The sequence below is a fragment of the Benincasa hispida genome, chromosome 10 (genome assembly GCF_027475165.1).
Source record: "Benincasa hispida cultivar pf3 chromosome 10, pf3_genome.v1.1, whole genome shotgun sequence".
In the NCBI taxonomy this organism is placed as follows: Eukaryota; Viridiplantae; Streptophyta; class Magnoliopsida; order Cucurbitales; family Cucurbitaceae; genus Benincasa; species Benincasa hispida.
This window is the reverse complement of record NC_143487.1, coordinates 45,428,126-45,440,501: the sequence shown is the minus strand read 5'-3', so window position 1 is coordinate 45,440,501 and position 12,376 is coordinate 45,428,126. Positions and strand designations below refer to the sequence as shown.

At 35.1% G+C, this 12,376-nt stretch overlaps 2 protein-coding genes across 2 annotated transcripts; both read right to left on the bottom strand.

The window, feature by feature from the left end:
• Positions 1–693: 693 nt before the first annotated feature.
• On the bottom strand, positions 694–3,840 carry LOC120087622 (uncharacterized). Its single transcript, XM_039044452.2, has 4 exons — positions 3,438–3,840; positions 3,135–3,359; positions 2,242–2,455; positions 694–1,184 (listed from the first exon to the last, which is right to left on the bottom strand). Exons 1-4 carry the CDS (start codon positions 3,554–3,556, stop codon positions 984–986), a joined length of 759 nt encoding a protein of 252 aa, XP_038900380.1. The 5' UTR covers positions 3,557–3,840; the 3' UTR covers positions 694–983.
• A 1,364-nt stretch (positions 3,841–5,204) lies between these two features.
• LOC120088289 (Leucine-rich repeat protein kinase family protein) lies at positions 5,205–12,104 on the bottom strand. Its single transcript, XM_039045480.2, has 11 exons — positions 11,695–12,104; positions 11,033–11,158; positions 10,618–10,750; positions 10,411–10,482; positions 9,500–9,643; positions 8,575–8,640; positions 8,097–8,167; positions 7,869–8,012; positions 7,239–7,580; positions 6,026–6,420; positions 5,205–5,916 (listed from the first exon to the last, which is right to left on the bottom strand). The coding sequence occupies exons 1-11, from the start codon at positions 12,041–12,043 to the stop codon at positions 5,605–5,607; spliced, it is 2,154 nt and encodes a 717-aa protein (XP_038901408.1). The 5' UTR covers positions 12,044–12,104; the 3' UTR covers positions 5,205–5,604.
• Between the last annotated feature and the right edge of the window lie 272 nt (positions 12,105–12,376).

The following is a 12,376-nucleotide window of genomic DNA, read 5'->3' as shown; positions in this document are numbered from 1 at the left end:
TGAGCTTCCAATGAAATTGTTTTGTGATAATAAAACTACCATTAGTATTGCAAACAACCCAGTTCAACATGACAAAACTAAACACATGGAGTTAGATAGACACTACATTAGGGAAAGGTTGGACGGTGAAAACATATGCATCCCTTATATTCCTTCAAATCAACAAGTTGCTAATGTACTTACAAAAGGGTTATTGAGACAATTTTAATTATTGTGTAAGCAAGTTGGGGCTTGTTGATATCTATGCACCAACTTGAGGGGAGTGTTGAAAATAGGGTTTTTAACCTAGGGACATTTATGTAATTGTGTAAGACCCCTAGGGCTTCCTACTGTCTATTTATACCGTGTGTCCCTATGTATTCAGTGTATCAATTTTTTTAAAAAAAAAATAAGAAAAGACTTTATATTGTGATTTTAATCTTCTTGTTCTTCTCTTCCCTATTCTTTATTTTTAACACTACTCATCTCGAATATGTTCTTTTCTTCCTTACCACACATTTTTTTTATCATCTAAAATTACCTTAGCTTAGCAATGCCATCTTTTATTCGTTTTTTATGAGTTCAACCATTATATGAGTTAAGAATCGTACCAATCACATTTTGGTCCAGATTAATGTCATTAGTTCACAGCATAAATTGTTAAGACAGCCTACAATTTTTAAGAATTGATAATAAGCTTTATGAGCACTTCAGTTATAGAACGACTTGACGAGATCAATTCAATAACAAATCAACCACCCAAAATTCATGTGTTGTCCATGTCATAGAACAACCACAAAACAGAAACTCAAAGGGGCGCCAAAGAAACCAATATCATTGTCCCACAAAATGCAAGGAATAGGTAAATAGCCCAAACGATATTAGCAACTTTGACCAAAAATCATCGGCTTCAAGTTCACCATTGCATGGATCAGGAAACTATGGATGTACCATATTTCATCTACAGTAGACCATACATTCTCGGCTGCAACACAATCTACGTTCTATGTTCTCTCCTCTCCCTGTTCCAGCTTTTTCCTCCGAGCGGCCTCCTCTTTTTGTCTCTGAATCAGCTCCAGCTCACGATATCGTTCTTCTTCCTTCCGCTGCAGCTCCAGAGCTTCTCTACGCTGAGCTTCTTCTACCCTTCTCCTATTCTCTTCTAGCATTCTATCTAGCTCTTCTCTCTCTTTTCGGGCTTGTTCCTGAAAATGTTGCATTCAAAAATATCATAGGTAAATTTGACAGAAAAGAGAGAAAATTTTCACTAAAGAGCGTGAATATAAGCATTAGTATTCAGATTCCAATCCAGACATAAACCACAAGCTCATTCACTAGGGAGTAACACGGATTGCCCAAGAACTGGACTTTTCCTTCAAAACTAATGCTGCTTGCAAAATAATACATCATGTTTCAAAATGATATAATATAATTGACTACTGAAGATTTAACCAAACCCGATTAAAACTATTCAACGTGCCTTTCTCTCCAATAAAGTAGTGTCCATAGACCATAATCACTATCTAAAGGGTTCAGTGATTCCCATTCCACTCCACCACACTAGGACTGAACAGGTATACATGTGTCAGCATACCTCTGATTATTCCTGTCACAACAGGCCTAATTCCAACTAACAATGGCCAGTGATAGTGTCACAAAGGGCCTACCCGGAAACATTGCTGTCCCAAATAAACCAATAAGGTACCCTTTCATATCATATAATTTAAAGGGGTCTTAATTACAAACTACTTAAAGAAGTATAAGCATAAAGTAGTGGAGGAAGAAGTCAGAGATTCGGCCATAAATGGGACGTCAGAATTTTTAAAAGAACTTGTATTTTGAAATCTTTAATGAAGCCAATATTCCTATAGAATTTCGATTTGGATTTTGTGTGACCACAAAACAAATTCCTTGCATTTACTTTCTCCTGTGAACAGCCGCTTGTAACAATGTTTCACCCGATATCAAATCCCATTAGCCAAATTATATTTCTTGAACAAAAATGCGAGGAGAAAAGATTATTAAATTGGCTTCCACAAGCTACACAAGTACATTGAGACATAATATTGTAAGTAGAAGTTAGAAGAAAATACCAAGTGCTTAAATTGACATATTGTAAATATCCAACGGCTGCAAACAACAACATCCTCATACTTTTTGATGCAAAGTAATCGTTCTATAACATGTGATGACTATCAATGTGTCTTTAGAGTTGAAATAACCATAAAATGGAGCAAAAGGCCTACGAAAGAAAATGCTTACTTCTTTCTGTCTTGCAGCAGTAAGAGCAGCTTCTTTCTCTTTCTCAAGTTGCCGATCAACATCATCAAACAATTTCTTGCGACCTTCCTCTATTCGCCTCTGTATTTCTAGTCTAGTCTCTTCAGAGTTTAGTATTTCTTGAACATTCTTCTGAATTAATTCTTCCAGCCTCCTAGCTGCATCTTCTTCTAACTTCTTCAACTCTGCTTCACGCCTGAAAGAAGGAGCACTAAATGTCAATCATAGAGCCAAAATCTCATTCAGGTCAGAAACAACAAAATCAAAAGATCAAAATCAAAATCAAAAGTTTGTCATTTCTACCTATCTTCAACCATATCACACCATACATAAGTGATTTGCACTTGTTCAACGTATAAAATTGTACTAAACTCTTATAGGCGTATAGCTCAAGAATTTGGTATGTTTAACATTGCATCAAAGCTTACAGTCAAGACAGTCAAAATAAAGATTCAAATGCACAAGGAGTTGTGGTGGTTCTGAAGTATGCTTACATCCTCGTAGACCCAGCAGCTTGGAAGTTCTATTAATGAAGGAGGGTTACAAGATGATCAGCCAAATGAGAACCAAGAAGTTAAAGAAAGAAAATATCAAAATTCATCTCTTATTGCACCAGCTTGCTGTTTAGTTTCAGTTCTTAGCCGTTAGAGAGGTAACTACCATTAGTTAACTCATATTTTGTTTGATTTAACTGATGATCTTCTGGCCGTTTGTTTCAACTGCTTACATAGACCACGTTCAGTCACATTGAAGACATTTTTTCACGTTTTAATATGTAAAAGCACCTAGGTTGTGAAGCTAAGGAGCAGTACGAATTTAGAATAAGGACAGCGTAACTGGGATGTGAATTTAAAAAAAAAAAATGGGGGAAGTACCTTTTCTTCTCTTCTTCCTCTTTCTTAAGCTTGTCTATGGAATTTTTGCGATCAGTGGATGCAGGGCTAGGACTGGAACTAGAGGATTTGGGGGAAGGGGATAAGGAGAAAGACCTACTTCTGCGACGGCGGCGTCTCCGTGGGGTGGGAGAGCGACTTCTACGACGACGGTAGGAGGGGGAAGGAGTTCTGCGGCGGCGGAGGGAGGTTGAACGGCTCCTTCTCCTGTAAGAATATGGAGAAAAAAAATAATGGAAAAGCGTAGAGAAGAAGAAAAGGAGAATTGTGAGTGATGATGAAAACCTGGAATGGGAATTGGAATAATATGGGGAAGGAGTTCGGTCCCTTCTGCTTCTCCGACCATGGCGATGGGAACTGGAGCGGTGAGTATACGACGGAGACCTTGAAACACTTCTCCCCATAACATTACAATTCAATTCTGCAATTTGAATTAGCCACAGAATCAAGGAAGAAGAAGAAGAAGAAACCAACCCTATGGACCTTCACTGCGCAAAATTAAAACACTCCCATGCTTCATCTAAATTTTTGTATAGATGCCCAAATTTTGTTGGCTGCTAATAACAAATTATTCACATTCTAAAAATAATGAGAATTAGCTTTTTTTTTTTTTTCTCTCTCTTTTTTTTTCATTCATAATACTAGATTCTCATCCATCAACAATAAAAGTGAATTTAATAAATTCACTGTGCATTTTAAATCGCGTTTAGGATCTTATCAATTTATGATCTATATGAACTCCAAAGATTTAGTGTTGATTGGTGCTTTGTGACTAAATAAAAGGTTAGTTTTAATTAACTCAACCAAATTTGAGTCATTCATACAAAAAAGATCGGAAGGCAATATCTTCACTTTTTCTCTCATGTTTCTACCTAAATTATTTTTTGGATATAAAAATACTATAATATCCCTTAAATATAAAGATTAGATGATCCTCTTAGAAAGTAAAATTAAAAAAAAATGCTTATGTGTCTGTCTCCGTTTTAGTTCTGAACATTACATTTATAAATAATATTCGATACATAAATATTTATGTTTTCTTATCTTATTTCTACTTGTGTTTGAAAAAAAAAATAAACTCAAATTTTTAAAACTTAAAAAAAGTTATTTTTGGTTTTGGATTTGATTAGAAATTCAAGTGTTTTTTTTAAATCGATAAAGAAACTTAGGGAAAAAAATATAAATTTAAAAAATAAAAAACTTAAAATTAAGCCCTCATTTGATAACCATTTAGTTTTTTATTTTTGTTTTTAAAAGTTAAGTTAAAGACACTACTTTCACCTCTAAATTTATTTATTTGTTATCCACTTTTTACGCATGGTTTAAAAAACTAATCCAATATTTGAAAATTAAGAAAAGTAGCTTTTAAAAAATTATTTTTGGAATTTGACTAATAATTGAACGATTGTACTTAACAAATATGCAAATAATGGTAAGAAATGGAAAGGAAATGAAATGGGCTTAATTTTCAAACAAAAAATAAAAGACAAAATTATTGCCAAATGAGGCCTAAGTTGGTAGTAAATGAAGGCTTGATTTTTTGCTTCTATTTATAAAAACTATGCTTGTTTTCACACACTTTCATAATCATAGTATTCATTTTTTCATGAAAACGATTGAATTCTTAACCAAATTCTTAAAAAACAAACAAACAAATATTTTTTTTTTAGCTTTCAAAGTCAAAACTTATTTGGATTTTGAAAACACTCCTAAAACGTAAACAACAATACAAAAAATTAATGGATATAAACCGTATTTATAGACTTAATTTTAAAAAATCGAATGGTTGTTAAACGTGACCTTCCAAACTGAACTTTTAGTTTCGAATTGAATCAACTTATAACTTTTAGTTTCCTATCATGACATTCTGTTTTTTTTTTTTTTCTTAAATACTTTTATGGCTATGGCTGAAGTAGTACTAAAAGGCACTTGCTACCATTTCAAGTGTGATAGTTCAAACTTACGCTTTTGCCATTGTTGAACCAAAGAAATAAGATAATGATATCACAATACAAATTCAACGGTAAAAATTCAAACTTACGACCTCAAGTATTGAGAAAATGCCTTAAAGCTTGATATACACTTAACAAAGTATAGTTTAACAGGACTTGTTTCATACAGTTGAGAAGTCTTGCAAGAAAATACAAACAAAACAAGTATAGTATATATGTATAAAAACAGCAACTGCTACTTTTAGCAGCCTCAACAGCTCACAATATCTATATATTGTATTGTAATCCTAAAGCTCTTGCCATCACAATTCACAACCATCTGCTCCATCTTTTGACAGACAGAGACAGACAAAACAGTGACAGAGCTATTCAGTCCTAGGTAATTTCCATCTCCATGCTCCCAACAACCTTATATACAGAGATTCAGAGTAAATTATGAGTTTTCATTTCCTAAGAGTTTAGCTTCAAAATTGGAGAATGTCAATGGTTTCTTTCTCTTTCTATCTGGCTTTTGACAACTGTATGGCTTCTTGATCATGACTTGACTCTTCACCCCAAACAAATTGGTGACACAAGAGGGACACCTCCTGATCTCTTACCTCTTCAAGCTGCATCCACTCTGCCCACCTATCTGCCAACCCTTCTCCATGTAGTAGATTCACAACTTCCGCCATTGTCGGCCGGTCCTCCGGTGAGCTTTGAGTGCAAAGCAATGCCACCTGAACTATGTTTTCGACTTCTTTCTCGTCGTAGCTCTTTAAGTTTTTGTCCACCACATCTTCAAGCCTATTCTCCCTCTGCAACTTCTTTATCTGTTCAGTTCATAAACACATACTTCACATTATATTTCAGCACATCACTAAAGGACTTCTCAAGTGGACATTTATCTGGTAAACCAAGGATGGTAAATGAAAATTTTACATGATCAAGTAGAAGAACATCTTCCTCCTCTTCGAGGCGGGAGAAATCTATTGCTCGCTGGCCAGTGACAAGTTCAAGAAGGGTGATACCATATCCAAAAACATCTGTCTTTTCGGACGACTTTCCAGTGGACAGGTATTCTGGGGCAATGTGACCCATCGTACCGCGCACTTGAGTGGTAATATGAGTCACTTTAGTATCAACTAGCTTAGCCAGCCCGAAATCTCCAAGGACAGCTTCAAAGTCATCGTCTAATAAGATATTTGCAGCCTTCAAATCGCGATGAATGATCTTAGGATTACAGTGCTCATGCAAATACTCCAAACCATGAGATGCACCGAAAGCAATTCGTTTCCTTGTGGCCCAGTCCAAGCTTCTTTCTCCAGGTTTTAAATCTACATCATTTTTAAATGGTCGTGTTAATCTGCAAAGTATGGTCAACCTATGAAACAAATTAATTGAGGAAAGAGAGATTGAATAATAGGGGTTAATTTTAAGTCAGCATTCATTGTTCTCCTTTTTACAGAGTAGAAACTATACGACTTCTTTTTCATTGTTGGAACTTCCAAGTCTCATAGCTATTATGTCTCTATTAGCGACGATAACCTCCAAATATCTTCACAATATTTTGATGTTGTCCATTTTGGACATAAACCCTCATCATTTTGCATTTAGTTTCACTCAAAAGACCTCGTACCATTGGAGACCCTTATATATCCAAAGTCATTCCCTTATCTAGCTAATGTGGGACTTTGATCACATTTCCAACCATCTCTTTTGATTAAAAAAAATTGAAACGGACTTGATTTGAAAGGAGAAAAAGTATATTCTTGAGAACCAGTTTTTTGGACTAAAAAACTAGAGACCTAAACAATTCAAGTATTTTATATCAAGTTGAGGTCTGCTAAGATGAATTTTCTTTGTTTTATGACCCTTGTTCCATCTGATTCCAAAACAAACAAAACAGTCAGATTCACAACAAAAGCTTCTTGCAATTAAGGCCAACTGATGAAAAGAACAAACAACCCATGTAGGACAAGAAAATGATTGATGTAATGTACAATGTAGTATATTCAGGAATCTTGTTATTCTTAGTATGAATTTGTTTTAGTTCGTGGCAGTGGGCTTGAATCTTCTATAAATAGAGGGTTAGATTTCTCTCCTAGATGATGGAATAGAGTACCAAGATTGCATGACAAATAGAAGTTATTACCTCTCAAGCGATGTGCCACGCTAAGATTCTGCATGAATGGATAAACAAGGATTCTCTCAGATGTGGTTGTGCAGAAACCAATCAACCTGAGGAGATTTCTGTGCACCGCAACGCTTATTAGTTGAACTTCTCTTAGGAATGCAGCCTCCCCGCCAGGACTATTGTAGTCTGTTAACCGTTTCACAGCCACCTTGGAGGCATCTGAGAGGATGCCTTTATATACCTTTCCAAAGCCTCCTTGGCCAATGATGTTCGCTTCGTTAAAGTTATCGGTAGCAAGTTGGATTTCCCGCAATGAAAATCTTCTGATTTGCCCAAAGCAAAGTTTACATTCATCTTCACCTGATATAATATAGATGATGTTAGCTGCACAAGAATGCATGCCAAGATACTTTCCCTAGGATGTTGAACTCTTGTAAAGAATGAATCCTATAAACATCCATCCTTCCTATCATTCTCGAATTATCGACGTAGAATGTCTTAATTAGTTGAACTACGTTAAAGTTGGCATTTGCTATCAAAGAATTAGAATTATTGAGAGTATGGTTTCATTGATAAAACTTCTTCAATATTATTGTCATAAAATGAGAAACACGCTTAAAAGGATTGGAAAGTTAAGCAAAACCTTACCAGCCACATCAACAAAAATAGAATCCTTAAGCTTATGCATGTAGAAGCATCTATAAGCAAAAAAGGCACCAATGGACAGAAGTATAAAACCCCCACAACTTGCAGTACTTGCCACTACCCCGAACTTTGAATTCTTTGCAGAAGCTGTCAAAATACAAAGCTGAGGCTGTCACTGAATAATTCATGTGGTATAATAATGGTGCAATAACACGATATATATAAACCAACCTCGATGGGGAGATGTCGAAACACAAGGTTTGTCCAACCTAAACCCACAATTTAAACCAGTTCCTGTAAAGCTGAAAAAAATGTTTCAAGTTAAGCAGATGACCAACTCGAACACGTTGCAGTGCTTGTAAGTTCTTCAACAGGATTGTACTAGAGTGATGTGGAAAAAGTTAGGCATTTACTTCTACTATAGAGCATTTGATTTCAATTCAATCATGATATTAAACCCTTCTAGTTAAAAGGTGATATAGAAAAGCGAATACTTTAAGAGGTGAAAGTTTGCAAATTGCAATTCACTGACATTCCAACAAAAATCAAAAGTAATTATTAGTGGATAATGATGCTTCACATTTTCATTAACAGATAGATAGGTTAAGTGACACTGACATAGTCTGCTAAATAACTCAGCAGACAAGATAATACATTATCCTTAATTCTTAGACATGTGATAAAGGAGAATTTGAACGAGTATATTTACTTGAACATCGGAATTGAAAAGAACTGTGTCGGAACTTCTCCTGTTAAGTTGTTATCTGAGAGATCCCTGCCACAAGCATTTGGGGGTAGAGTGTACGAAAGTCAAAGGTCAGCCTGGTGAGATGAATTATAAGAATAGTAGAAAAAGGTTGAAGTTTATTGCAATCCTCTCCTCGAACAAAAGACTACCGAAGTCTCCCCCACAGATCACACCATGACTACTTCCAAGGCTCCACTATACATCTTTGTTCAGCACTGAGGATTCTGATACCACTTGATAAGGACAACGACCCTCAAACTATCTCCACAATGGTATGATATTGTCCAGTTTGAGCATAAACTCTCATGGTTTTGTTCTTGGTTTCACCCCGAAAGGCCTCATACCAATGGAGATAGTCATCCTCACTTATATACCCATGATCCTCCCCTTATCTAACCAATGTGGGACTTTGGTAGCATTTCCAACCCTTGAGTTCAAAGACTTTCAACCGAAATGACTTGGTCTAGTAATGCATCAAATCCAACCCAAATTTCTTTTTGAAATTTTGTAAACAGAACTAGGGAAATATAGTACATTAAAAAACTACTTGCCCATTTTCAGGTCTAGAATTTAGAACCGATAACTTTCCAGAAATTGTAAGAGAGTAAACAAGAATCTAAAAGAGACATGATGTGACGATAAGCTAATTTAAGAACCACGAACCACTAACCAAAGTCATGAATTCAGTTATATGAACTAAACCAATCCAGGCAACTTTACAACTCAACCTCGCATAGAACTTTTCTGATCATCATGCTTTGAGAACACTCCCAAATCTTTGATAATAATCCCCCCTCAATGCACTAAACCGAAATAACATGGACATTACGCAAAATATGTCAACATTTTTTAAGATTTAAAAAACAAGGGGAAAAAATAGCCTTACAGATGCTTTAAACCAACAAGTCGACCCCAAGCTGCAGGTATAGGGCCATTGAAGTTATTATTAGCAAGATTCAAATTCTGTAGGTGGGTCATGTTAGCTAGATAATCTGGTAGAACACCAGCTATATTATTGTTCTGCAAATCCCTGCGTGAAGATAGTGCAAGCATCACATTAAGAAGCCAAGTTTGTAGGCTCACAACATTATGAGCAGGGAAAAGCGTAATGACGATGCTCCATCCAAAGAAAATATACTTGTGCATGCAACAGAACGTTTAACTTGATAATTTTTTACACTTCACAAGAATCACTACAGTTCACAAACTCATCAAAACAGTAAATTCATCTTTCTGTTGTTTTGAAATGAAAATTTGAATTAACTAGCAACATAACTACGAATTTATAATTTAAGATAGCGCCTGGAAGATTGTTAGCAGTAACAGAATCAGACTAGTACTTTGATTATCAATATCTCCAACCATTGAAATAGTATCATTCCAAGAAGTAGAAATAGTTTATGGAGTACTGGGAACTAAGTTTCTCTACCAAATGTTTCTTTTGTTTTTGAATGACTTGTGTCACCAAGTTTCCATATCTATTTTGTATAGAATTGGTTTCAGTAAAAGGTTTACGAACAGGATTTCATATTAGATTATTGAAGTGGAGGAATAGATTCAAGATAAAACCAAAATAAGATGGAATAAGCAAAAGATAGAACAAAAGAACTAAATTTTAGGCTAGAAAACGCTTCTCGACTGTAGTTTTAATCAAGCTAAACAAAATCTACTCTAGATTCTCTGTTCTCTTTGATAAGAAATTCTACTTTAGATTCGATTATATAACATTTTCTAGAGAACTGCCTGATAATAATAATAGTAATTATAGAGTTCAGTAAAATGCAGAAGGCAGCTTACAGGCTGGCCAAATACTTCAGTTTGGTAACTGAGGGAGAAAGTGATCCTGAAAATCCTACTGAACCCAAGCTCCTGAAATTATTCCAAATCAAAAATTAAATCCATAACTGCGAAAAGAAAGTCAAATTCTGATGATGGAAAAAATCGAAGGCAAAGACAACAAAACAGTAAAATTGATTCAAATTTATCTTAAGCAAAAAGACTTACAAGGATATGACATTTCCATTTCGGCAGGTAATATGCGACCAACTAAAGCAAGGGCTTACAAGATGATAATTCCAATCAGTTATCTGATGATTGGAATCATTCAGTGCTCCTAACAAATCGACCAAAGCTTCTCCTACACATTAAAAAAAGTAATATCAGAGTGAGTGACAAAAAGAACAAAAACACAAGCAAGATCAGTTCTTTTCCACTGAACATAATCTTGTAATATTAATATTACTGATACCATATGAAGAGCAAGATCCATCTTAGGGTGAATAGTGCTACTATTCAATATCAATATGCTTTAGAATATTAGAAACGGATAGAAGAATAAAGTGATCATTTAATATATATATATATATATATATATATATTTATATGAAGAATTTTCCTGCTAACTTGAATTTGAGTATACCTTCCACATCAGGATCCGTTGATGCATAATTCAACCTCAACAATGAGAATAGTAGGAGCCCCTGAATGATCAGTCTTAAGGGGTTGTTCCATCTATAGAACGTTGAAACCATGGGAGTATCTCCTCCTTCACACAAAATATATCAACAGTGTAAAGGGCATTAAAATTGACAGAACAGAAAGAGTAAAGAACAAATGAGTATTGGGTTCATAAATCTAAGGAAAAGATTAGGAAGTAAACAAACTAATATATTTAAATTAAATGAAGAGGAAAGAAGAGGCCATCTTCTCAATACAAAGGAGAGAGATCACAATTAAAAATATCATATACATGAGTGAAACATCTCAAATTTCAAGCTGTTAGATACTTGTCTCTCCATTTTATTTTATTTTTTTCATATGGACATACATAAATGCATACATACATACATACATACATATATATATATATATATATATATATATATAAGCAAAACATTATCAAGTAAAAGTTATGATTGAACAGTCCCCAAAGTTTGTTGTTGGTTTTTTCTGTTTCCTCCATCTTTCCTTTATTCCAGGAACAAAAAGAAGATATCGAGGGATGCAAAAAGAGAGATGTTGTGAAGGGAATAACATAAAGAAAAGAAAAATGGAGAGGTTGGGGAAGTTTAATTTACTCACTAGAAAGAGGCATGGCTTCCGAGGGTGCAAATGCTGGAAACAAAGAAGAATGGATCATGCTAGAGAAACAGAAGCAGGAGACAATGTTAAATAAACTAATCCAATCATGGGGAACTGAATGATAAGAGGAAAAATGTGTAGTGCAAGGGCCCCACAAAGCATTGAGAATGAAAATGCAAGGTGGGATTGTGAAAAATCCTAAGAAAAGCAATAAGAGAGAGAGAATAAGGTGGTGATGAGCATAAGCTGCTGCTTGCTTCTGCTGCCAGTTGATGGTGGAATCCGAATGAGAATGAGCATTAGAATCTGTGTTCCCATCGCACCTATGGGCCTCTGCTTTTAACATCATTGATCTGTATCATTCAGAAATGAATACAAATTAGCACCACCCTCCTCCACCTTTGCTTTGCTTTACTTTCCCAAAATCCCCTTTTGCTTTTATATATGATAAAGAAAAGGTTAAAATGCACTTTAAAAGAGTCAAAGAAGCTTCCACTCCTCCACTGGACATCAATGCACTATCCATATTCCCTGTTTGGATGACAACAAATCTTAGATTTTTTGAAAATAAAGGCAAATGAAAAAGTCCCATTATTGGGAAAAGGTTGCCTCGACCATAACAAGTCGATAACCACTGCTTGCTTTGCCCTTCTCCTTCCCTACTTCTAAATCAATTCATCTC

What these genes read in the sequence shown, in the direction of transcription:
- LOC120087622 (XM_039044452.2), bottom strand. Translation starts at nt 3,556, where the DNA reads ATGGGGAGAAGTGTTTCAAGGTCTCCGTCGTATACTCACCGCTCCAGT. An exon ending in GAGGAAGAAGAGAAGAAAAG is followed by an intron (nt 2,456 to 3,134) that starts GTACTTCCCCCA and finishes TCCTTCTTTCAG; the next exon opens with GCGTGAAGCAGAGTTGAAGA. An exon ending in CTGCTGCAAGACAGAAAGAA is followed by an intron (nt 1,185 to 2,241) that starts GTAAGCATTTTC and finishes CAACATTTTCAG; the next exon opens with GAACAAGCCCGAAAAGAGAG.
- LOC120088289 (XM_039045480.2), bottom strand. Translation starts at nt 12,043, where the DNA reads ATGATGTTAAAAGCAGAGGCCCATAGGTGCGATGGGAACACAGATTCT. An exon ending in CTTGTTGGTTTAAAGCATCT is followed by an intron (nt 8,641 to 9,499) that starts GTAAGGCTATTT and finishes TGCTTGTGGCAG; the next exon opens with GGATCTCTCAGATAACAACT. An exon ending in ATGTTCTTCTACTTGATCAT is followed by an intron (nt 5,917 to 6,025) that starts GTAAAATTTTCA and finishes TGAACTGAACAG; the next exon opens with ATAAAGAAGTTGCAGAGGGA.